This window comes from Strix aluco, chromosome 27 (assembly GCF_031877795.1).
Source record: "Strix aluco isolate bStrAlu1 chromosome 27, bStrAlu1.hap1, whole genome shotgun sequence".
Lineage (NCBI taxonomy): Eukaryota > Metazoa > Chordata > Aves > Strigiformes > Strigidae > Strix > Strix aluco.
In genome coordinates this window covers 2,219,876-2,241,670 of record NC_133957.1, presented here as the reverse complement: position 1 = coordinate 2,241,670, position 21,795 = coordinate 2,219,876, and the positions used below count along the sequence as shown (strand labels likewise).

General features: G+C 51.0%; 1 protein-coding gene across 1 annotated transcript; it reads left to right on the top strand.

Moving 5' to 3' along the window:
* Positions 1 to 8,298: 8,298 nt before the first annotated feature.
* LOC141915911 (keratin, type II cytoskeletal cochleal-like) lies at positions 8,299 to 18,355 on the top strand. The gene is given in 11 exon segments (XM_074807826.1): positions 8,299 to 8,316; positions 8,319 to 8,424; positions 8,427 to 8,863; positions 9,641 to 9,849; positions 12,400 to 12,460; positions 12,960 to 13,055; positions 13,811 to 13,975; positions 14,117 to 14,242; positions 15,489 to 15,709; positions 16,229 to 16,263; positions 17,048 to 18,355. Coding segments are annotated over 11 exon segments (1,647 nt in total). The 5' UTR covers positions 8,299 to 8,313; the 3' UTR covers positions 17,236 to 18,355.
* The last annotated feature ends 3,440 nt before the right edge of the window (positions 18,356 to 21,795 follow it).

The window sequence follows — 21,795 nt, the reverse complement described above, 5'->3', positions numbered from 1 at the left end:
GACTTAAGACATCAAAGTGATAGTTAGAAGGTGGACATTTGCCTTGGGAATTGCAGAAACGGATCATTTTGCCCCAAGGTGGGGATTGGTGGATGGTCAGAGCAACATTAGTGTAGCAGGAGTGAGCCCAGAACTTTGAGGGATGGCACATGAGGTGAGATGTCTTTGGGTGTATTTTTTCTCCATGAGGGCAGGGATTTGGGCTCCTGCTACATTTGTCATCAGGTGGGAGCCGCAGCCAGGAACAGGGACATGGTGAGGATGGGAATGGGAGAAAGGGACAGTGTCACTGCTTGATGCAGCAGCTGTGTTAGGACAAACGGAGGGACAGTTTGCTGTGAGATCCCACGAAGATCAACGTGGGAGCTCCTTGTGCTGGAGAACCAGTGCCTCTATGCCCCCTCCCTTGATAGCTGCCTTCTGCCCACACTTTTCAGAGGCTACATGCCCAAATAGTCAGGCAAAAGGTCTGAGTTTATTTTTTTCCTGGCCACTTATGTGAATTGGAGTCTCAGTCTCCCACTTTTTACCTTGTGCCACCAACACCTTTCTGGAATAAATGCAGAGTGGGCGTTTGGCCATGCCTACACCTCACCACAGCTTTCCTGGCGCGGTTTGTCGTGCTGCATACTTCCCAAATGATGCAACCCAACCCCTCCGCAGGGGCACGGCCCGCTCTGCTCCTGCTCCTTGCTTGAATTACTGTGAAGGGGCAGTTGCTGTGTGCGTGGTTTTGGTGCTGGGATCCCCCCGGGGGCTGGTTAACTCCTGGAGCCTCCTCTTAGCAGTGCAGCGTGCGGTCGGGAGCTGCTTGTCGTCCCGACGTGGCTGCAAGGGAAACTTTGGCACCAAATGGTGTGCCCTGTAGCGTAGCTCAACGGGTTCGTAGCGTGCAGGCGGTGCAGGCACGGGCCCAAGTCAGCACCTTGAGGCAGAGGGAGGAATCGCCCGCTTGCTTCGCTCTGCCTCGGCTTTGCGAGGATGTTATGACGTGGCGTGGCTGGGCTGCATGTGCCTGTGCGACAGCCCCGCGCAACCCCACGTGTGTGCGTGTGTCAGGGCCACACCGGCACTGAGCCCAGGAGCCAGTCTGTAATCCCTCTTAAATCTGGTACCAGATCTGATTCATCCTGGTTTTTAACTCCTGGGGTCAAATTCTGCGCGACTGATTCATCCTGGTGCACGCCTGGTGAACGCGGTAAACTGGAAGCTCAGTCCTGCTTTGAAGAGCCCTTATGTCTTTTTTCATGCTGGGTAAAGCTCTTCCCCGGCACTGAGGAGCTGCAGCCCACGGTACGTGGGAAGGAAGCACCCTCAGCATCACGGAGACCTGTTCTTGCTCTTGGCACCATTTTCCTCTTCTTCTTTGTCCAGCAAGCCTTTCTCCTCCCACACTATCCTCATGTAATGTGGAAACCTGCCGCAAGCAGAGCTGATGGCCGGAGGTGGCTTTGGGGTGCTGGTGGGTGGAGGGAGGAGGCAGCTGGGTGCTGGGGCTGGAGGAACTTTCTCTGAGCAGCAGACATGGCCGTGGGTAGCTCCAGCTCCATCCGGTGCTGGACCTGATCATCCCTCCCCTCCCACAGACCTGGAAAGAGTCAGTCATGTCATAGGCAATGTGGGCAGACACAAAATAATTATAATCATAGTTATTATTGTCATAATTGAATGTATTGATTATGATGGTGCCAGACACAGACCTACCACACCCTCTGCTGCCATCAGCACCCAGGGCTTGGCTCCCCAGCAGGTCCAAGGCTGCAATCTTGCCCTTTGCTCGTACTGTAAAACCTGATACCAAGTCCCAAGCTGGGAGAAGGCGAGAGGAAAGGGGGGTTGCGCCTTCCTTTTGGCTTTCCTTTGGAAGCTTCCAACTCTGTCATACTTGGTAAAAGCTGGGTGCTGCAGCAGTGCATCTTGCTGGCTGAGATATAAATGCTGAGATAAAATACCTGGCTGGTGCGACAGCAGACAGATGGGAGGTACTGAAGCCGAGATCTTGGGAGCACGATTCTCCTTGTTTCTGTATTTCCCATGTTTGCAATTGTAGGAAAAAACCCTTGTCTCCCTGAGGGCCTGAATTGGCCCCTCTGTGAGCAGAGATAACCATCTCAGCTGGGTGATTATAGCCATAATAAAATACTTGTAGCAAATTAATCATTTGAAATTTTTTTTTGCCCTTCTCTTCTTCCGACACTGACTCATCTGCGAGGAGGTCCTACACCTCTTTGGTTTAGCCCCCCTGCCTTTGCTTTTCCACTTCTCTGCCTTTCACAAAATTGTTTGTATGTTCACAGGTTGAGCTGTTTTGGGCAGATTCTGCGAGCTCCCATTTTTACAAGTTGAATGTGTTAAATTCCTGCGGTTGCACATGGAAAACATCCCTGCTGTGGACATCCCTGGTGCTTGTCCAGGAGAAACCGTCTCGGGAACCCCTGGCTGGTACAAACAACCCTCTGTAGCAGGAGGACAGTTTATATGGGATCTGATGGAGCTTTTGCAATCCAAGGGCCTGAAGATTCAAACGAATATTCACAGCCACAGTTTGGCAACGTGTCACCCCGTGCGTAGGGAGCGGAGGGAGGTGATACGGGTTTTACTCCTGCCTCTCTCACGTACTTCCTGCCTGCAGGACAGTTTATCTCTAAAACACCACATACAGTTTTCTGTTTTCCTTTGTTGTTTTTCTTCCTTAGGAGCATTTATTGGGCAACAGATTTGTTTGGACAGCTTTGATTTTGCAAAAGATCTTGGAATTTGTAATTGGGACCAGAGGTTGTGGAGCAGCTTTGTTCCCGTGTAGTCACCAGGGTGAAGATGGTTATTTATGTTGTGGTAGCTATTAAGAAACCCAGTCATTGTCCACAATTACGTTGCGCCAAGGGCTGTACAAATACGGGTGAATTAGGGTGGCTGACATTTTGGATGCTTAGTACTTTGGGGGAAGTAAGACCTTAATCCATCCTGGAATTGGAGAGGGAGGATCAGTTGCTGTGAAGCGGCATCGTGCCGTTGACTCTGCCCGAGCTGTGTCGGATGAAGCACAATTTTGATAAGAGCATTTCTCGTTGATGACTGTGCTAGATTGTTCCTCTCCTTCCTTGCTCTATTCACTTTGCGGCGTTATCCTTTAACCTAGGCATGAATCAGGCCCTCAAACTCCTGAAATAATGCTGAGTGCTGTTGCACTAGTTTTATTTCAGCTCCTATAAACTGGTGGTGTTCCCTTGACTGGAGTGAAATGAGCTCACGGTTTCCATCTGCTCTGAATGGGGCACGTTAGTTTGCAATTGAGTTAATTAAAACAGGAACACGGGAGGATCTTCTCATGCCACGTGCAATCTCATTGCCGCAGGCTGTAGCGAGCAGCACGAATTTAACCGAGGAGTGGAACAGTAATGGGGAGAGAGGACCAGCAGCAGCGGTTAAACGTGCTGGTCAAGATGCAACCTCCAACTTGGGAAGGGTTAAACACCTGATGGCTGGAGGCTGGAGAAATGGCCAGAGGAAGATCACTTTATAATTGCCCTGTATTTTGGGGCTGGCCAACGTGTATTACTGGCTCAAGATAGATGGACTCTGATCTGACCCGGCTTGCCTGCTCTGTACCGTGTGAGCATCCGCAGAGGTTAGATCAGATCAGCTGTCAGGAACTGGAACAGCCCAACAGATTCAATGGGCAGGACTCAGAAGTTGCCTGTGATTTCGTGGGGACAGAACATGGATTTTCCATTCTCTTCTGAGATGTGCCGTTTCCAGAAAAACTGAGCTCAGCGTTACCAGGCCTTTCACCTCGGCTCTCAGAAATGTAGTGGTTTTTTGTTTGTTTGTTTGTTTGTTTTTCCTTAAGGCTTTAGCTGTGGGAGTGACTCTCAACTTTCATGTAAAAATTATCCATGTAATGATGATTATACATAATTATAACTATATTTATAGTTATTCCTTCATGATTTCTTGTAATCATAAGATCTTGTAATTTGGGGGAGAGGGGAAAAAACCAGCTTTAGGTGCATGTAAAATAGGCTGGAAGGGGGGAAAGTCCGTAGCTTGAATGCCTGCACCGTGCGTCAGGCAGAGAGCTCTTCTGATGAGCTGGTGCCCCGCCACGTGCTGTGTCCCCAGGAAGGATCCCCGCAGCCCATCTGTGTGCGCTGGGTTTGCTTGTTTGTCCAGGAACTCCTGGCAACGTGTGGAGGTTCCCACTGCTGCAGCGTGGGGTGTAAACGCTCCTTCTGCAAAGAGGACAGGGGGCACATGGGGCTCTGTCCGTGGGGCATCGCTGTGCTGAGCAGCTGGAAAATGTTGGAGGGGGAGAGACTCCAGCGGCAGCAATTCCTTTGGGGGGTTCAGGTTGTTCCTGGAGTGGTTTTGTGCTGTCATCTAAACACCTTGAGGTTTAGCCCGATGCTCTTCGGGGATTTCAGCTAACAGAACAAGCGTGGCCAATTCTGAGCTCGAGGCGTTTCTCAGCCGTGGATTACAGAGCCAGCAGCAGGAAGCTTCCCAGGAGTGGCCAGGCAGCAAGGAGCCGAGCTGAGAGCTTCCCAGCCTCAGAGGGGTGGGCAGAGGGAGGAGGGAAGGTGAGAGGCAGCTCCTGGAGGGACAGGAGCTTGCTGGAAGCCTTAACAGGGAGCTGGCTCTGGTCCCCAGCAGGGCTCTGTCACCCCAGGTAAGCTGTGTCCAGCTATTCCTACTGGTCCCAGGGGTGCCCCCTTAGGCTGTTCTGCTTTGTTGTAAAAAGGAGAGGTGGAGCTGGAAGACAGTGTAGTTCAGGTGAGACCCATCATACCAGCCTCTAGCACTGATTGAGACCTGGGGCTGTTACAGCTGCCGGGCTCTAAGAGCAAAATGTGGTTTCCACGTGTGAAACCACATGAAGTTGCAGCGCGAACAACACCGATGCATGTGTCAAGGGCACTGGAGCAGAGAGAGGCCACAGAAGTGATTTCAAGTCCTCAGAAAAGTCACCTGTCTATGAAAGATGTGAGGATTTCAGCCCATTCAGTTTATCCAATGTAAGATGAAAAGGGTGGTGGCTTAACACTAATAGGGGAATGACACCAGGTTCAGGAGAGCCACTGAAGTGCTTTGGCAGTGAGCAGTGGCAGAAAACTAAAGGCACCAATTAAACAACTTCAAATGAGACATGAGGCCCTGAGTTATAGCAGGAGGATTCCTGTTGCAAGGCAATGAACTGTACCGAGGTACCAACCTTTGGAACAAATGAATCCTTCAAATCAGCCAGCCGTCGCCTTTCTGGAGAAGCCGCTTGTCTGTCGTTGAGATACAAGGCTGAAGAGCTGCGTCATTATATTGGGCTTTATAGCCTGACACAGGAAGTAGGACTAAACCAGTCAATAAAACTTCACGATAGATAGTCACCTCATCCTAACACGCTCTTTTGCGCATCAACTTGTTGACATATGGCGGCTGCATTTGGGACAGTAAGAGAACAAGTTCCCTCTGGAGCAATCGCTCAATATTTGCAGGAATTATTGATGAGCTGGAAATTTTTATTGATGAGCTGGGAATTTTTATTAATGAGGCTGCTTAGATCCTGAAAAGGGAAGGTGTGATCGCAGCGTGGGGAGAATCTTCAGCAGGGCAGTTTTATGGCTGCAGGTGCTGGTGGAAGTGTTGCTGTGTTGGCGTTGCGTTTGGGTGTTAACAAGAGTAACAGCTTGACAGTGTTGTTACGACAGCCCCATGAGCGCCCCGTTGTGCTCTTGCGATACCCCAATCATGCGACCACCAAAATACTGCTTATCGTTAGGACACTAATTAATTTATGACTCATCGCCAAAGCACTTGGGAGCAGTAATCACAAACTAGGACTGCACTGTGCAAACACAGAACCTAAGGGCACTCCCTGCTCCAGAAAGCTTTCAATCCAAACATCGCAATCTAAGCACACAGCAAGAGACGGCCCGTGGGGTGCGGAGAGAAGATGTGGAAACAACAGGCCGACATCGATCAGCAGAATAACATGTTCTTAACACACAGTTTCGCTGGCCTGCAAAGATTTCTTCCTTTTCCATTAGGTCATGACATATTTGATTATTTTTGGTTTTTGCAGCACCACTTTCTGGGCTGGAATTGAGAGCTTGGTTCATTTTCCCAAGGGCTTATGGAGGGATTTATCATTTGTGACTCTTTCATCAGCTTTGTGAGCGTCGGTGCCCAGCAGCGGGCTGTTTCTGGGTGTGCAGGGACTGGGCTGGCTTGTTGTGACACCAAGCACAGCAGTCGCAATGTCAAAGCATTCCCTTCCCCAAAAGGGGTTTTAACCAGTCAATAATGTCTTCTGTGTTACCAAACCTGAATCCCTGGGGTCATTCTCATGGGCTTGGAAGTATTTACCAGTCCATGCGGTTGTGAAACTATGCAGTGTTGCCATGGCATCCCAACAACACAAGCAAACTCTGCTCAAGATGTTTCTGGATCACCGGATCCTGCGCTGACTTAACCTGAATTGAAACCGGATTTAAATGGGGAACGTTCGTTTGCAGGATGGGTGCGAGGGATCTAAACTGCCCGGCTGCCACACTGGGAGCTGGGGAGCATATAGCAGCAAGGTAAATGAGGCCTTCCTGAGCCTCTCCTGCAGTGGCTGCGTTGCTGATGGTACAGAAAACTTGAACTTTGAATGGAAAACAGACTCATCCTTCCCTAAAATCAGTGGTGCTGCATGGCGGTAATTAAGATTAGAGAACGGCTTTTCATTGATCTGGCCTGTGATAGTGCAAGCCAGGGTGAGGTTCAGTTCTCTTACTGCTGAACTGGTGTTTCTGCCAAGGCTGCTGAGAACAGCTTTGCCTTTGTGGTAGTTTATCTGTCGGCAGGCTCGTATTTTACCTGGCTGGATTGTTTTCTGCTTTGCGTGTTGTGTTGTGCAAAAAAATCCCTGTCTGCTGATACGAAGGAGTTGAGGCTGGAACACAGCCGAATAAAATCCAGCAGCCGGGGCTTACTTTGGTGGGGGTTATTCTTGCCTGACTGTAGGACTCTAAATCATGCTTTCAGATTCCATCCCTGTCTTCTCAAGGCAACCCAGAGGAGTTGAAAGAGTGCAGCCTGACTCTGTCTGTGAACTCGGAAGGACCTGGAGCTACACAAAGCAGCTGGAGGCTTCTGCCTTGTTGCTGGCTTTGTACAGATGAAACGAACCCTGGCCTGCCTGCATCAGCCGTCGGGTCAAGCACAGCTGGGTGTGCACAACACGCCAGTTTGCTTTACACTCAATGGATTATTTTTTTCACTGGTGGAAGCCAAGCCAGCTTGAAGGGCAGGAAGGAATCTTGCCTCATATGTCTCTGTCTGGCTCAATCTCCCCCTTTCCCTCCCTCAAAAAGAGAATTTCCTTTTAGTAGCTGGGATCTCCAGCCAACTTGTATTCTTCCCGCAAAGACGGAAGTACATATTTTGAATAGGCTGTGGCCAGAATACGTAGGCAGTTCTATCTTGCTGTCCTGATGAGGGGAAGAGCTGAAGGGTGACACATTCAGGCCAGACTTTGAAATCTCATGGAGGATTTATGACCTGATAGTAAGGAGACCTGTCCCTTCAAGGATATTTGAAAACGCAGAAAGCCCGTAAAACTAATTTTTGTCTCCGCCTCTTCTGCATAGGAACTTAAAAATTTAATCAGGAACTTGTCCTGTCTCCTTTTGAGTGTGGACTAGCACTGTTGGGTATTTCCATGTGCAGGGTCCAGCCCACCTAATCCACCTTTATTTTAGCACTAACAGGAGAGAGAAGGCAAACCCGAGGTGTCCAGTGATAGCTGTGGCATCTCTCATCTGCTGCCCTCATTCCCCTGCATGGCACAGACTCACTGGGAGAGTAAAGTGCTGGCAGAGCACAGTGTGTGTGTCCAAGGCTTCAGCTGGCTTTGGTTTATATTAAACTAGGCTGGACCTGGCGTTAAGCTGAGGCCTCTCATCTCCTTCCTACTGTTGCACAGGGGAGCTACCTGCTCTGCAATAGAGTTAAAAAATCGATGCGTATTCCCCCTCTTCTCATTTCAGCATCTAAGCGGGGAGGAATGGAGAAGCCTTGAGGAAATGGGATTGGACCTGTCCTGTTAGAACTCTCTGCCCGGGGAGCCCAGAAGAGCCTGTGCTTCATGTCCCTTGGCTGCACATGTGGCAGAGGCAAAGGGAGGTGTGGAACAAAGCCAGGTCTGAGCATGGGGACACGGCGCCAGGTGTGTCCTGGCCCTTCCTGGCCCTTCCCTTCTTGCCTGCTCGAATTCAGGAGGTTGACAGAGGGTGGGAAAGCAGCCAGGCACACCCAGCTCTCCGAGGCAGTAAAATGATCCCTCTTTTGCCCTTGGGCCAAGCCCAGCTTTTCTAACGGATAAAAGGAGAAGCAGTCAGGAGAACTCTCTCACTTCCCTGGTCTCCAGCACAGCTTCCCTGAGCTTTTGAAGGGTGGGGGTACTGCAAACACCCTCGGAGCAGCCATGTCCCGGTCTGTGAGTTTCAGCTCTCGCTCTGCAGCCGTCCCAGGGATCAGCCAAGTGCGGGTCAGCACCGTCTCCTCGACCCGTGGACTAGGAGGGGGTGCCGGCTTAAGCAGGGCAGGTGGCTTTGGCAGCTCCAGCCTCTACAACCTTGGCTCTGCCAACAAGCGGATCTCCCTTGGAGGTGGCAGCTCCTACAGCGTTCGCTCTGGATATGGCTATGGCGGCATGGGGTTCGGTGGGGCGCTCGGCCCCGCAGGCATTCAGGAGGTCACCATCAACCAGAGCCTCCTGACGCCCCTGAATCTGGAGATTGACCCCAATATCCAGCGGGTGCGCAAGGAGGAGAAGGAGCAAATCAAGACACTCAACAACAGATTCGCCTCCTTCATTGACAAGGTGAGGTGTTGGAAGGACTGATAGCTCTGTGGACACTGCTTCAAAGCACGTCTGACCCCAAGCTCGCTTAACCCAGTGGGGGATTCACAAACGTGCTCAGGGTCAGGTGCTCAAGAGCATGGTGTGATTTGCCTACTGCAATCCAATAACTCTTATTGAAGCCCCACTTGCATTGCTGTCAGTAGAGGGTTGTGCCCTGCTGTAGGTCAGCTTTGCACCCCCCTTATTTAGCTGGTTTTGCCCATAATGTGGGTTCAGGCTTTAAAGCTCAAATCTGCACCCAAGCACACCACCACCAAACCCAGGGAAGAGGGGGCCTCTTGGAGAGGAATCGTCCCAATAGAACAGATCTTGACGTGGGTCAGAGTTTGCTGTGTTTGTTTGCTGCCCTGTAGCCCTGTGGCTTTACTGTCTTGCACTAATTGATCCCACGTCCTGTGTAAACTTCAGCTCTGGCATCCTGAAAATGCAAGGAATCCAGACCTGGAGTTTGAGTAATTGGCTGACTTTGAGGTCTGTGGATGGCCTCTGTCAAGTGTCAGGCAAGAAGAATCTGCTTATCTTTAATTCATACAAAGCCTTAAAGTCATAAACCAAGCCCCAGAGTAGCAGTGCTCCCTCATGGTCTTTATCACCCTCCAGAGTTTAGGTGCTTCATATGAGCAATCTGAATTCTTCAGATACCGTCGGAAGCTGTCCTTCCCCAGGATCCAAACTCTGGCATGTCAGCTCCCCCTTCCTCCCACTTTCACAAATGACCCCTTGGTTGCTTTCCAGGTCCGATTCCTGGAGCAGCAAAACAAAATGCTGGAGACCAAATGGAGCCTCCTCCAGGACCAGAAGACTGCCCGCAGTAACATTGCTCCCCTGTTTGAGACCTACATCAGCAACCTGCGACGTCAGCTGGATGGGTTGCTGAATGACAAAGGGCGTTTGGAGGGCGAACTGAAGAACATGCAGGATCTTGTTGAGGATTTCAAGACCAAGTAACGTATAATCTTCCCATCTAACGGTGTAGTTGAGCTGGCAGGTTGGTCCGTAGCTTGGCAGAGACTTCCCCAGGTTTTCTGCTGGGGAGGGTGATTTTTTCCCAGCCGTGAGTGAGGTGTCTAGTCCAGGGAAGCTGCCTGGATTCTTCTTGCCTCAACTGCTCGTTGTTCCTGGCACCTTGTTCCCGTGTGCTCTTCAGTGGCTCCATCCTCCTGGCTTTGCTCTGGGGCCTCCTCAGGGCTGGCTTCGTACTTGGGGTTGGACGGGCCAGTTTGGGTCCATAAGAGCCCCACGGGAGCTCAGCAGGTTGGCAGGCGGTGGGGGAACTGCTGCTTGTTTTGTGGGTGGGTAATGGAGCAGGTGACCTGCAATTTTTAAGCAACTTTTCAGTCCGAATTGTGTCACTTGGGAGGAGTCCCGTGAAGAAAGTAGCCTTTGTCCCAGCCTTGCCCAACCCAGCTCTACAGGGGAATGCCTCTAATAAAAAAAAAAAAAAAAAAAAAAAAAGGAAAGAAAGAAAAGAGGGAGCTGGCAAACTGGATCAAGCAGGAACTAAAACCAAATAGATCTGATAATCCCCAGGGTGTGTTTAGGGAAAGTCAATAGCCAGTGATTCCCAAGGAGGTACATGGGAATGATGTTTCCCCCAACCCTGCTCAGTTCTTTCCACTCGGTGCTCACCCACAGTTGTACTGTGCATCTCTGCGAGGCAGCAGCAAGGAGCTGGTTGATCCCAGAGGAATTACAGCCCTAATTTTAGTTGCATGTCACGTGAATACAGGGTGCACAGGGGCATATTTATTCCTCCAGCTTACAGGTCCATGTAAAACCATAAGCCTCCATGTGCTAAGAGAAGGAAGCAGGAATTAGGAGCCTAAGATGCTAGTGCAGCAGCGGGGGGAGGATGTCGTGACTGGATTTCAGAACCTGCTTTTCCCCATTTAAATGAAGAAAATCTCAACTTCTAAGTTGAGTATCTTAAGTAGATATATCTAAAGTAGAATATTTAAGTAGAATATCTAAAAGAAGACCAGTTCTTTATGTGTCTGTTGCCTCTTTTTTGTATGTCCGATTGACAGGGTAACTCTCTCTGGGGTAGGAGAGGAGATGTGTCTGCACGAGGCTCCAGGGCATGAGATTCAGTCCTTGATTCAGTAACTGCATTGACTAAGGGCGCGGTTCAGGGCGAGCAGGGGTAGGAGCAGACTGTTCTGTCCATGTGGCTTGGTGCAGGGCGTGCCGAGGTGTGATAGTGCACTGGGCTTCCCGAGGCACCTCAGGAGTTAATGGAGAACATCCAGTGATTTGTCAGTTTGTTGACCAGCTTGGTGGAGCTTCCCCCAGGAAATGAGGAGTTTGACAAACCGCTCTGAATAATTCAGTCTTTTTACCTACCTCTGATTATCCATTCTGCACTGCAGGCTGTGCGTACGCAGCACGATCGTGTCATTTCCAGGTCATATATTACTCTGCAATAGCAACAAAATCAATTCATCGACCTCGAAAAGGACGTCCATTTATGCCAGTGGGGGTGGGCAAGCTTCCAGTGTGGAGCAGAAGGGGAGGAACATGAAGGCCGTTGAAAGTGAAGTAGCTCACGCTTTGGAAGGCAAATTACAGCACTAGCCATGCGGGAACTGTGTAAATAAACAGAGCAGTGCTCTAACTTTGGCAACGGCAATTCCGAAACAGCCAGAGAAAGTGGTTCCTGCTCTGTTCCTTGGATGACTTTCAGGATTCATACAGTAGATTCTGGCTGTTTGTTGCAGCAGGTTGGCTTCTGTAGAATGGTGTAAGGCAGGCTCTGAGATCCAGGCTTGCAAGTGGTGCAAATCTGTGAAGTCCCCTAAAGTCAACAGAGCATGATTGTTACCTGCTGAGGATCCAGCTCATTACATCTAAAGATGAACACCCAAGGAAGGGATGTAGCCAATATTAGAAGTTTGTGTGACTTTGTGCAGAATGAGAATAATTATACTCCGCTCTTACCAGGACAGTGGCATGGGATTGACACCTGCAAAATGTTCTCAGATGTCTCTCATAAGGAAGTGCACAGTGAAAGTAGTGTCAGCAGGTGCTTTGATCAGCAGAGAGGAATTTGTTGAATCTCCTTGCACCTCTCTGCATTTGTATTTGCTCTCTCAAGGGGCAGGTGACAAAGCTGAGAGCCGCAGGACATACACTGCCATCCTGCAGCTGTCCGTGACGGGGCATAAGGAGCAGAAATCTTAAGTGCAGTGAGTTTTGATGAATGTGGGAAATGCTTTCCAGGTTAGCGGTCATGGTGGCGTGGACCAGGACAGCTTTTAGGTGTCAGCTCATCCAAACTGTACCCTGGTACCTCTTGTGTAAATACTGCACATGCCACGGCGGTACGGCAAACCTCTGCCCGGGCTGACCTGCTCGGGGAACTCACAGGCTCTGCTGAGGTGGTTCACAAAGAGGGAAATGAGGGAAAGAGAAGGGATTCAGGGTAGCTCTTCACTGGGACATTTTTTCCTTTTACCCAGGCTCTAACTTCGCTCCAATCCCTTTTTTTCTGGCAGATATGAAGATGAAATCAACAAGCGCACGGCAGCAGAGAACGAGTTTGTGGTGCTCAAGAAGGTGCGTGCCGTGGGTATTAGCTGTGTGTTTGCAGCCCTCGTCCCCCTTTAGCCCCTGCACTGCCTTTGCTACAGCTGTGCCTAGAGACCTGCAGGTGAAGAATTACAGCTCTCATTTCTGGGTAAAGGCTGCCTCAGTGTAGGCACTGAAGCCTCTATAGGAAGCTGGGAATATGATCCAGATCCCATGGATATCATCGATTACAGCTAGATCTTTCTTTGGGAAATTTCCAAAGACCTTCCCCGAGTGTCTGAACTGACAGTGGACTTGCAAACCCAGGTCCAGGGGACCCTACAGAACATGCGGGATCCTGCACACCAATATTTAGTACACTGGTAGATAATTTTTAGGACGTGGTGGGTCGTTGGGCAGACGGACATGGAGAGCAGACAGCCTGGGGAATGTGATGGGCTCATGGCTGCTTTTGAAGCCATCAAAGGCTAGGTGGACTTAATTATCAAAGCTATGGCAATCTCAGTGGATTATCACTCTTTTTTAGGATGTGGATGCCGCCTACATGAACAAAGTGGAGCTGGAGGCCAAGGTGGATGCGTTGACGGATGAGATTGACTTCCTGAGGGGTCTCTATGAAGCGGTAAGGTCCTTTCTGCTTCTCGTGGCTGCTGCAGTGCAGCTCCACCCGTGGGTGAAGAGAAAATTAATGTGCTGGTGCCAGAGACAGGGAAGGTGATGGAGACGTGGAGTCTTCCCTTGCAGAAGCAGAAATAAGCCTGCAAGTAAAGTGCACGTCCTGTGAGTTGTCACAGTGATTTCTCCCTATCTGGGATGTGAGATGGATTTGTTGCAAATGTAGCCAGGACATGCATTATTTTTTTGATGCTGTTAGTGTGAAAACAAAGAAAACCGGTGTATTGTAGCCAGTGCTGTAGTGCTGGTGTGTGCTTGTGTGTGTGCGGTGTGAGAGAAAGGAAGGAAAGCTCCTTGTCCCAGAGGCCTTTGTCTTACCCATTATTTACAAGAGAAGAGTTTGATTGAACTGGACACTTGCATCCTTGGGTGAGGTGGTGGAATTTGGCCCTCGCTTTGTTGTGAAGCTGATGCTCAAGTTTCTTGGACTGGGATTTCATGCAGGGTTCTTATCTCAGGATAAACTAACCTGGCTGTCAGAATGTGGGTGATAAGAAGTAGCTCCATTTCTGCTGTTTGTTACTTTGTGCTTTGCAAGTTGATGTGATTCAGTTGGTTTCCTTCGAGTTAATGACTGTTTTGATCGAATTCTTATCTGCCTCCCTTTCTCTTTTCTTCTCAGATTCTCTCTTTAATTGGCTTCCAGAAGAAAGGCCCTTACAAGTCAGTGATTAATGGTATTGTTTTTAATGCAACTGGCAGGAACTTCGTGAGCTGCAGGCCCAGATCTCTGACACCTCTGTGGTGCTGTCCATGGATAACAGTCGGAACCTGGACCTGGACAGCATCATCGCAGAGGTCAAAGCGCAGTACGAGGAGATCGCCAACAGGAGCCGGGCAGAGGCCGAGTCCTGGTACCAAACCAAGGTGAGTTATGGGAGAGATAAAGGCAGTTACAGCTTCTGTTAGTAGGTGTATCCTGTGTGTCATGAGTGGGAGAGATTTTAGCCAGCTAATTGACTGCCAGCCTGACTCCATCCTTTTCTCTTACACTGTCTGATGTCGCAGTATGAGGCACTGCAGCTCACTGCTGGGAAGCACGGAGATGATCTGCGCAACACAAAGAATGAGATCTCGGAGATAAACCGGGTGATCCAGAGGCTGCAGGGTGAAATCGAAAATGCCAAGGCCCAGGTGAGGAGCTGCTCTTGTTCTCCTGCTGCAGAGCAGTGGGTTTAGCAGCAGCACATGTGCCAGGGATCTGGGTGTAACACAACATCTGCAGAAGCAGTTTGGGGGCGGCTGCACAGTGCTCACCTCAAAAACTCTCTGTTCTACTGGAGGGAGAAACTGTTGTGAACAACATAATGCTGAGAGGCGGCTGAAGTAGGTGAGAGCCAGCCCGGCCGCGACCCCAGAGCACAGGGGGGAAGCAATGCAGAGCCCTTTCCAAAGGGCGAGGCTGCTTGTGGCCTCCCTCCCAGCCACACACATTCCTCGTGCCCTCTTGCTTCTGGGCTCTTTGTCCACTCCCTTTTTGCAGAAGGCAACACCATGTTGGGGCAGAATTTTTCAGCTATAGGGGAGTTCTGTTTGCTTTCTCCAGGGACCGTTATCACTTTATCAAATGGCTGGTGAAAGCCAGACCAGTGAGTGCTTCAGACCTTGTTCATTTGGGGCTGGAAACTGGCTGTGAATAACCAGAGTGCACAAAGCTGGAGATAAGCCATTGTGATTCATCTGTTTGTGTTTATTTGGTTTCAGGGCAGGGAGGCTTCAACACACACTTACAAGCGAAGAGCTGACCCGGTGCAGCTCCCTTGAATAATGAACAAGAGTATAAAGGACATGTGTTCACTGTGAGCCCTTTCTGCCAAACATGGGGCTTTTTTGGAGGTGCAGGGGGCACAGTTGTGGGTGCCTTAGATTGCCAGCTTGGTGTGGCCCCACAGGGATGCTTTTGGGTTAGGTCTGCATTGTTTGTTAACTGCAGGTCTGCTCGAGTCCATGCTTGCCTCACATCAAAGCTTGTTGGAGCCCAACTGGCACTGAACAAGCTCTGGGGCATAATAGGAGGGAAAACCTGAGCTTGCATTAACCCTGAGTGTTGTGTTGTTGTGTGTGGTGTGGGTGGGCTGAGAAGCAGAGGATCACCTGAAGAAAGCCTTCCAAAACTGTAGCTGGTGGAGAGAAATAGGGTCTTCCTTTTGGAATAACATGTCTTGAGATGGAAATGAGTTTCTTTCACAGGCTGATTTCCATCCGGCACCCAAAAAAATGTGTAGGTATGAACTTCTGGGGATCTAAGTTGAGCAGATGGCTCCAGAACTCTGCAGATGCACAGAGATGGACTGGCCAGTAGATATCAGAGGTCCATGGGTTGTAGTGACCCCACCAAGGGGGGAGATGCCCACTGACATACCTCGCTCCGTCCCTGCAGCGTGCCAAGCTGGAGGCAGCCATCGCTGAAGCTGAGGAACGTGGCGAGTTGGCTGTCAAAGACGCCAAGGCAAAGCTGGAGGAGCTGGAGGCCGCTCTGCAGAAGGCGAAGCAGGACATGGCCCGGCAGCTCCGCGAGTACCAGGAGCTGATGAACGTCAAGCTGGCCCTGGACATCGAGATCGCGACCTACAGGAAGCTGCTGGAGGGCGAGGAGAGCAGGTGGGGGCAGCCTGTGGGTTTTACATGAGGAAGGGTCCAGCCCTTCATTCCCTTTGCTTGGGGACATTGTGAGGGCCCAGTTCCAATTTCTGCAAGGAAATGCAGAAGAGAAAACCTTGCATTTTAAACTGATTTTTGGTCCTGAAAATGCTTTGGCTGAAGAGCCAAACTGGCAAGTTCCGGGGAAAATTTTATAGTTCTGGTGAAAACATGCAAAGAAGAAAAAAGTTGTTTTCCATCATATGTTCAGAAAATTTCCAAGTGGCTCAAAGCTGCGTGGAATTAGGGCAGAGCGCCTGTGTTTTTTCAGCCCCCCCAGGTGATAACAGACCTTGTAAATGTAGGGCCAGAACAAAGCGCTGGATGGCACACTTATCTTGTCTGAATTATTTACAACAGCAGTAATAACTCACTGCCATTGTCTTCATCCTCAGCGCTGAGGCCCTGGGGGAACACTGAGTAATGCAGAGTCTAACCCGTCCTCTTCCTTTTTGCCTTTGTGTTTTTCTCCTCCAACAGGTTGGCTGGCGATGGGGTTGGCAACGTCAACATCTGTGAGTTGATTTTCTAATTTATAATAGTCACACATAGTCATGTGCCTCTAGAAAATGGAGGTGAGCACCAGCTGGGTCTGCGTGCAGAAGCCTCGTAGCACCCTGCCGTAGCTTCTGCCACCCAGTTAAGCCCCTTCTTAAATGGGAGCCCCCCGAGAGAGAAGTTTAGAGTGCTGTTGGCTCCATGGCAGCCTTCGGCTCAAACTCACCTGTATGAAATTTAACTTGGGGGAATATTGATCTTTCTTTCCTCCCATTTTTGTATGGAGAAGAAGGTACTAATGAGAACAGGCATTGCCTGGGTTAGAAGTTAGTGCAAGGGTGACGTTTGAGGGTGTCTCCAGCGTGGGAAGCACTGGGTGCTCACCGTGCCTGGGCCTCAGGCAAATGCTGGTGTCTACAGCTCTAAACCAGTGGCTCTACTTTTCATTCACTTAATTGCCACTGGTGGCTGGTGACCCCCATGCCCACAGCCTCTTTGGTGCCCCGAGGGATGAGCTGGATGTGGTTGTGATACCATGCTGCAGGGGGTCCTGAGCCAGACTGAGTGGTGGAGAAGCAGATGGGCTGCTCAACCCTCACATGCAGCTGGCTTGGCACAGAGAATAAATGCTCTGGGCCAAAATGTAACAAGAGATTAGTGTCCCAGGCCCTGTGTTCTGCAGGAGATCGGAGAGAGTTTTCATCTGGTTACTGCAGACTAAAAACGCCCTTTGTGAGGGCGCCTTCGAGGGTTGGAAGTTTGCTGGCGCTTACGTTGGGTTTGCTTCTCTCTGTGCCGCAGCCGTGGTCAGCTCCAGCGGTGCAGGTGGCTATGGTGGCTCCGGTGGGTTCCTGGGAGGAGGAATCGGTGGAGGCCTCAGCCTGGGAGCGGGCATGGGCAGCGGGGCGCTCGGCTTCTCCTCGGGGGGCGGCTCCAAATCCTACACCGTCACCACAACCTCGTCCAGCAGGAGAAGCTTCAGGAAGTAACTCGAGGAGCGGAGATCAGCGGTACCCATTACGTGGGAGCAGGGAAACCATAGAAAGAAAAGTCTTGTTGCCTTTTATAGGACAAATTGGCTGCAAAACTTCTGCAGTGATGAATGAATTGGAATAAGACATACCAGAGTACCTGACCCTGCCACATCACGCCTAAGGCTTGATCCTGCACTGCTGAACTTAGTGGGAACCATTCCACTGAGAGCAGGTTCAAGCCTGTAGGGTGAAATTCATCCGGTGAAGCAGGCGGGATAACGCTTTTGTTACTTGTGTGCTTGGTACCCCCTGCTCAGGGCTGGATTTCACCCTTTGAAGGGCAAAGCAATCATTTGAGTGGCAAACTATTCCACGTTTCTGCTGTGGTTTTGCAAAAGAGACCAGAAGATTATCTCCCTCTTAATATGATTTGGAAGACTTAATTCCCTTAGGCTCCTCAGAAAATGCCAACCCTTGTTAAGATTTCAGCCTGGGTTTATTTTCTTAAAGTATACCAAGAAGAAAACACTGAAACTGTTTTGGGTTTCTCCTTATTTTCTTTGGAAATGGGCTCAGAAATGGAATTCAACAATTCTCCTCTGAATGAAGCTGATTTCTTACCAAAGGCAACGCAGACAGATTTACTTTCAGCTTCTTTATAGCGAAGTGACTCATAAACAAGCTCCCCCACCCATTCCCTCTCCTTGAAAGAAGCCCAAAGCTTAAGGGATATGAAGTTGCTTAAAATTCTAAGTAGCACACTAAAATGGGAGATAACATTCCCCATCCCTGCGTGTCTCTGTTTACCACCCCACATTTCAAAGCGTATCTAGTGATATCTGGTGTCATTACTACAGCTAGGGGGAAAAACATGTTTCGTTGATGCATCATTACAATAACTACTTGTTCCTGCCAAAATGTGTCTTCAACTTAAACATGCCAGGGAAAATAGTTAGGTCATTACTGCAGTAGGAAGAATTATTAGATAAATAACTCGGAGAAGCTGCACAGAATTGTTGTACTGCATGCTCAGCCATGTCCTAGCCGTGTATCTTCGGTTGACGTTTTATGCCTTTGTGGTCTGAGACCTTGTCATGAGGCCATTAATAAAGTTTCCCTGTTGCGTGCTTCTTCAGTCCCAGCTGAGTTCCTTGTCTGTGCCACCCTGGATGCTCAGGAGCTCTGGAAAACGACCAGCGTTGTCACCTTCCTCCTGTCTCCAGAGCCTGCTCGGGGCTGTGTCCCCTGGAGCGGTGCCACACTGTGCTTGGGGTCGGGATTTAGGGTTCGCTGCCTGCCCAGGCTCCGTTCCTGGGGGAGTTTCCCCTGCCCGCTTTGCACCCAGTCTGGGCAGCGGGATGACGCGACTGGTTTTGTTCAAGCACTTGGCTTCAGCCCCGCCCCTGATCGGGACTGAAACTGAGACCAATCCCTCTCCGAGCACCATCTTCCTCCGCTGAGCTGAGAGGAGCTAAACATTGGAGGAAACTCCTCTCTTGCAGATGGCCGAAGCTTGGGGAGGTGAATCTGGGCCTTGCTGCGTGTGGGCAACTCCTTCCCGCTCCTGTTGGGGCGGCGTAGGGTGAGAAGGGCTCACCCCAGGGTGGTTTGTGCTTGTTCCCGTTCTTGCAGGGCCACGGTGCAGAAGCTGGAGCTGCTGGTGCAGAAGGCATCGCCCCGGGGGGGATGGGACCAGGCAGAGCTTTTGTACTCACTGAGAAAAGCTGTTTCCTGCAGGGTGAGGATGGTGACGAGGCTGCCAGGGCCTTGAAGGGTGCTTGACCCACCTCTGCACTACCCAGACCTCGTCACGCCAGCCCCGACACAGCCCAGCACCTCGCGCAGCGCTGAGCCCGTGTGTAGTTTCACTACAGAGGCGGCACTAAAGGCAGGGAGGGAGGAAGCCGGGGTGCCCAGCAGAGCTGTTATCGGTGGCCCGGCACACCCAGCTCACCGCTTTTATGTCATGGCCAAAAAGTAGAATGAAAAAAATCCCCTGAAGTTAATTTTAATGAAAAGCTCAAAGACGGACCTTGCCCAGATGTTTTTGGCAGGAGGTGCCGCTGTTTGCTGTCACGATGAATTGTGGGTCTCTTAGCCTTACAGGAGATTAGCAGGGCTCCGTTCCTGTTTCTGGAATTTTCAGGACTGGCCTGGGAAGGGGGAATCTGCAGTCTGCGTGGCTGCAGCTTTCCCACATTAGCAGAACCACGAACACTGCACAGTGCTGATGGGGAAAAGGGGATCTGTGCGCACCAGGAAATGCCGTGACATAGAGACAGATGCCCTTTGTGCTTGTTCTTTGGATCCGATCTTGGCTCAGTTTGGGGTCATAAGTGGAGCTGGTCGAAATTCAGTCTCTGCTCAGAGGGGTTGCTGATATTATCACAGAATCAGAATCATCTAGGTTGGAAAAGACCTTGAAGATCATCCAGTCCAACCATTGACCTAACACTGACCGTTCCCAACTCCACCAGATCCCTCAGCGCTGGCTCAACCCGACTCTTCAACCCCTCCAGGGATGGGGACTCCCTCCCTGCCCTGGGCAGCCCATTCCAACGCCCAACAGCCCCTTCTGCAAAGAAATCCTTCCTAAGAGCCAGTCTGACCCTGCCCTGGCGCAGCTTGAGGCCATTCCCTCTTGGCCTGCCGCTGGGTCCTTGGCTCAAGAGACTCCTCCCCCCTCTCTGCACCCTCCTTTCAGGGAGTTGCAGAGGGCCAGGAGGTCTCCCCTCAGCCTCCTCTTCTCCACACTAAACCCCCCCAGTTCCCTCAGCCGCTCCCCATCAGACCTGTGCTCCAGACCCTGCACCAGCTCCGTTGCCCTTCTCTGGACACGCTCGAGTCATTCAAGGGCCTTTTTGGGGTGAGGGGCCCAAAACTGAACCCACTCATCGAGGGGCGGCCTCACCAGTGCCCAGCACAGGGGTCAGATCCCTTCCCTGTCCCTGCTGGCCACGCTGGTGCTGGTACAAGCCAGGATGCCACTGGCCTTCTTGGCCACCTGGGCACACTGCTGGCTCATGTTCAGCCAGCTGTCAATCAACACCCTCAGGTCCCTCTCTGACTGGCAACTCTCCAGCCACTCCTCCCCAAGCTGCCTTATGAAGGCAGAGTGCCCTGAATTAGTGTAAAAGCAGGTGTATTGAAAGTTTCCTGCTGAGTGCAATTTCTGCAAGTCGTATTCAGGAGAAATAATGCAGCTTCAGAAGCAACTTTGCAACAGAGCAAATTTTTGCACTTTCAGAAAAGGAGACAGACGTGACCCAGCGAAAGGCAGCACCCTCCCACTCCAGAGCCCTCCACCACTGCCAGACGGAGCAGGCTCTGAGCTGCTGTCGGTGCCGGCGCCCGCTCTGCGGCCGGCAGAGCCCTCACCCAGCTCTTGTCGCTTGGGCTGAGTCTCTGGGTGCCAGACTTTGCCTCCCAGTGCTTGTCTGGACAGCAGCTGAGCTGCCCGTGCTGGTGGGCAGGATGTCACTGCTGGAGAGAATAGAGGCAAAAAAGAACGATGATGGGAGTGTGGAGGCCTCAGAGGTATTAAAAGGTAGAAAAAGGTGTCAAACGACCCACAAAGCAGGATTTTTTTGCCTCCCTGATTTGCAGCAGTGAGTAAGAAGAATAACAAGCATCTGAGATGTGCATGAAATCATACACAGACAAAGGATGTTCGTGTTGGCTGGTCTGGATGTCGGAGTGACCTGACAAGGTTCATGGAGGAGCTGTGAGTTTGGGCTCAAAGGATTTAGGGAAAGCTGGAGGTCATTTAGCTTCGCAAATGTGAGTTGAGGGAAAGATGGAACCCAGCAGAGAGCAAAAGACAATTGCAGAGGGCAATTCCTCCTCAAATGGGCAAGTCCTTTGAGCCATCTGGTGCCATCCCAGGGACACTGTCCTGTTCATGCGCTGGGACATCCCAGCCCCGTTTTCCCTCCTGTTAGATTTAGGCAGGTAATACTCCACAGTCAGGAGCACATCCGTCTTTCTATGCTCTGCTGTGTAGTTTCAGCCTTCCACAGCACAGCTCCATCACTGTAGGTGTTGCCTTCATCACTGAAACGTCTCAAAGCCCTCAGTTATTATCACATCAGTTAAACATTAAGTTAAACAGTAAGTTTGCAGACGACACCAAGTTGGGTGGGAGTGTTGATCTGCTCGAGTGTAGGGAGGCTCTGCAGAGGGATTTGGACAGGCTGGAGCGATGGGCTGAGCCCAGCCGGGGGAGTTTCACTAAGGCCAAATGCCCGGTGCTGCCCTTGGGCCACAACAACCCCCAGCAGCGCTCCAGGCCTGGGGAGGAGTGGCTGGAGAGCTGCCGGTCAGAGAGGGACCTGGGGGGGATTGGTAATGAGCCAGCAGCGTGCCCAGGTGGCCAAGAAGGCCAGTGGCATCCTGGCTTGTACCAGCACCAGCGTGGCCAGCAGGGACAGGGGAGGGATCTGACCCCTGTGTTCGGCACTGGTGAGGCCGCCCCTCGATGAGTGGGTTCAGTTTTGTGCCCCTCACCCCAAAAAGGCCCTTGAATGACTCGAGCGTGTCCAGAGAAGGGCAACGGAGCTGGTGCAGGGTCTGGAG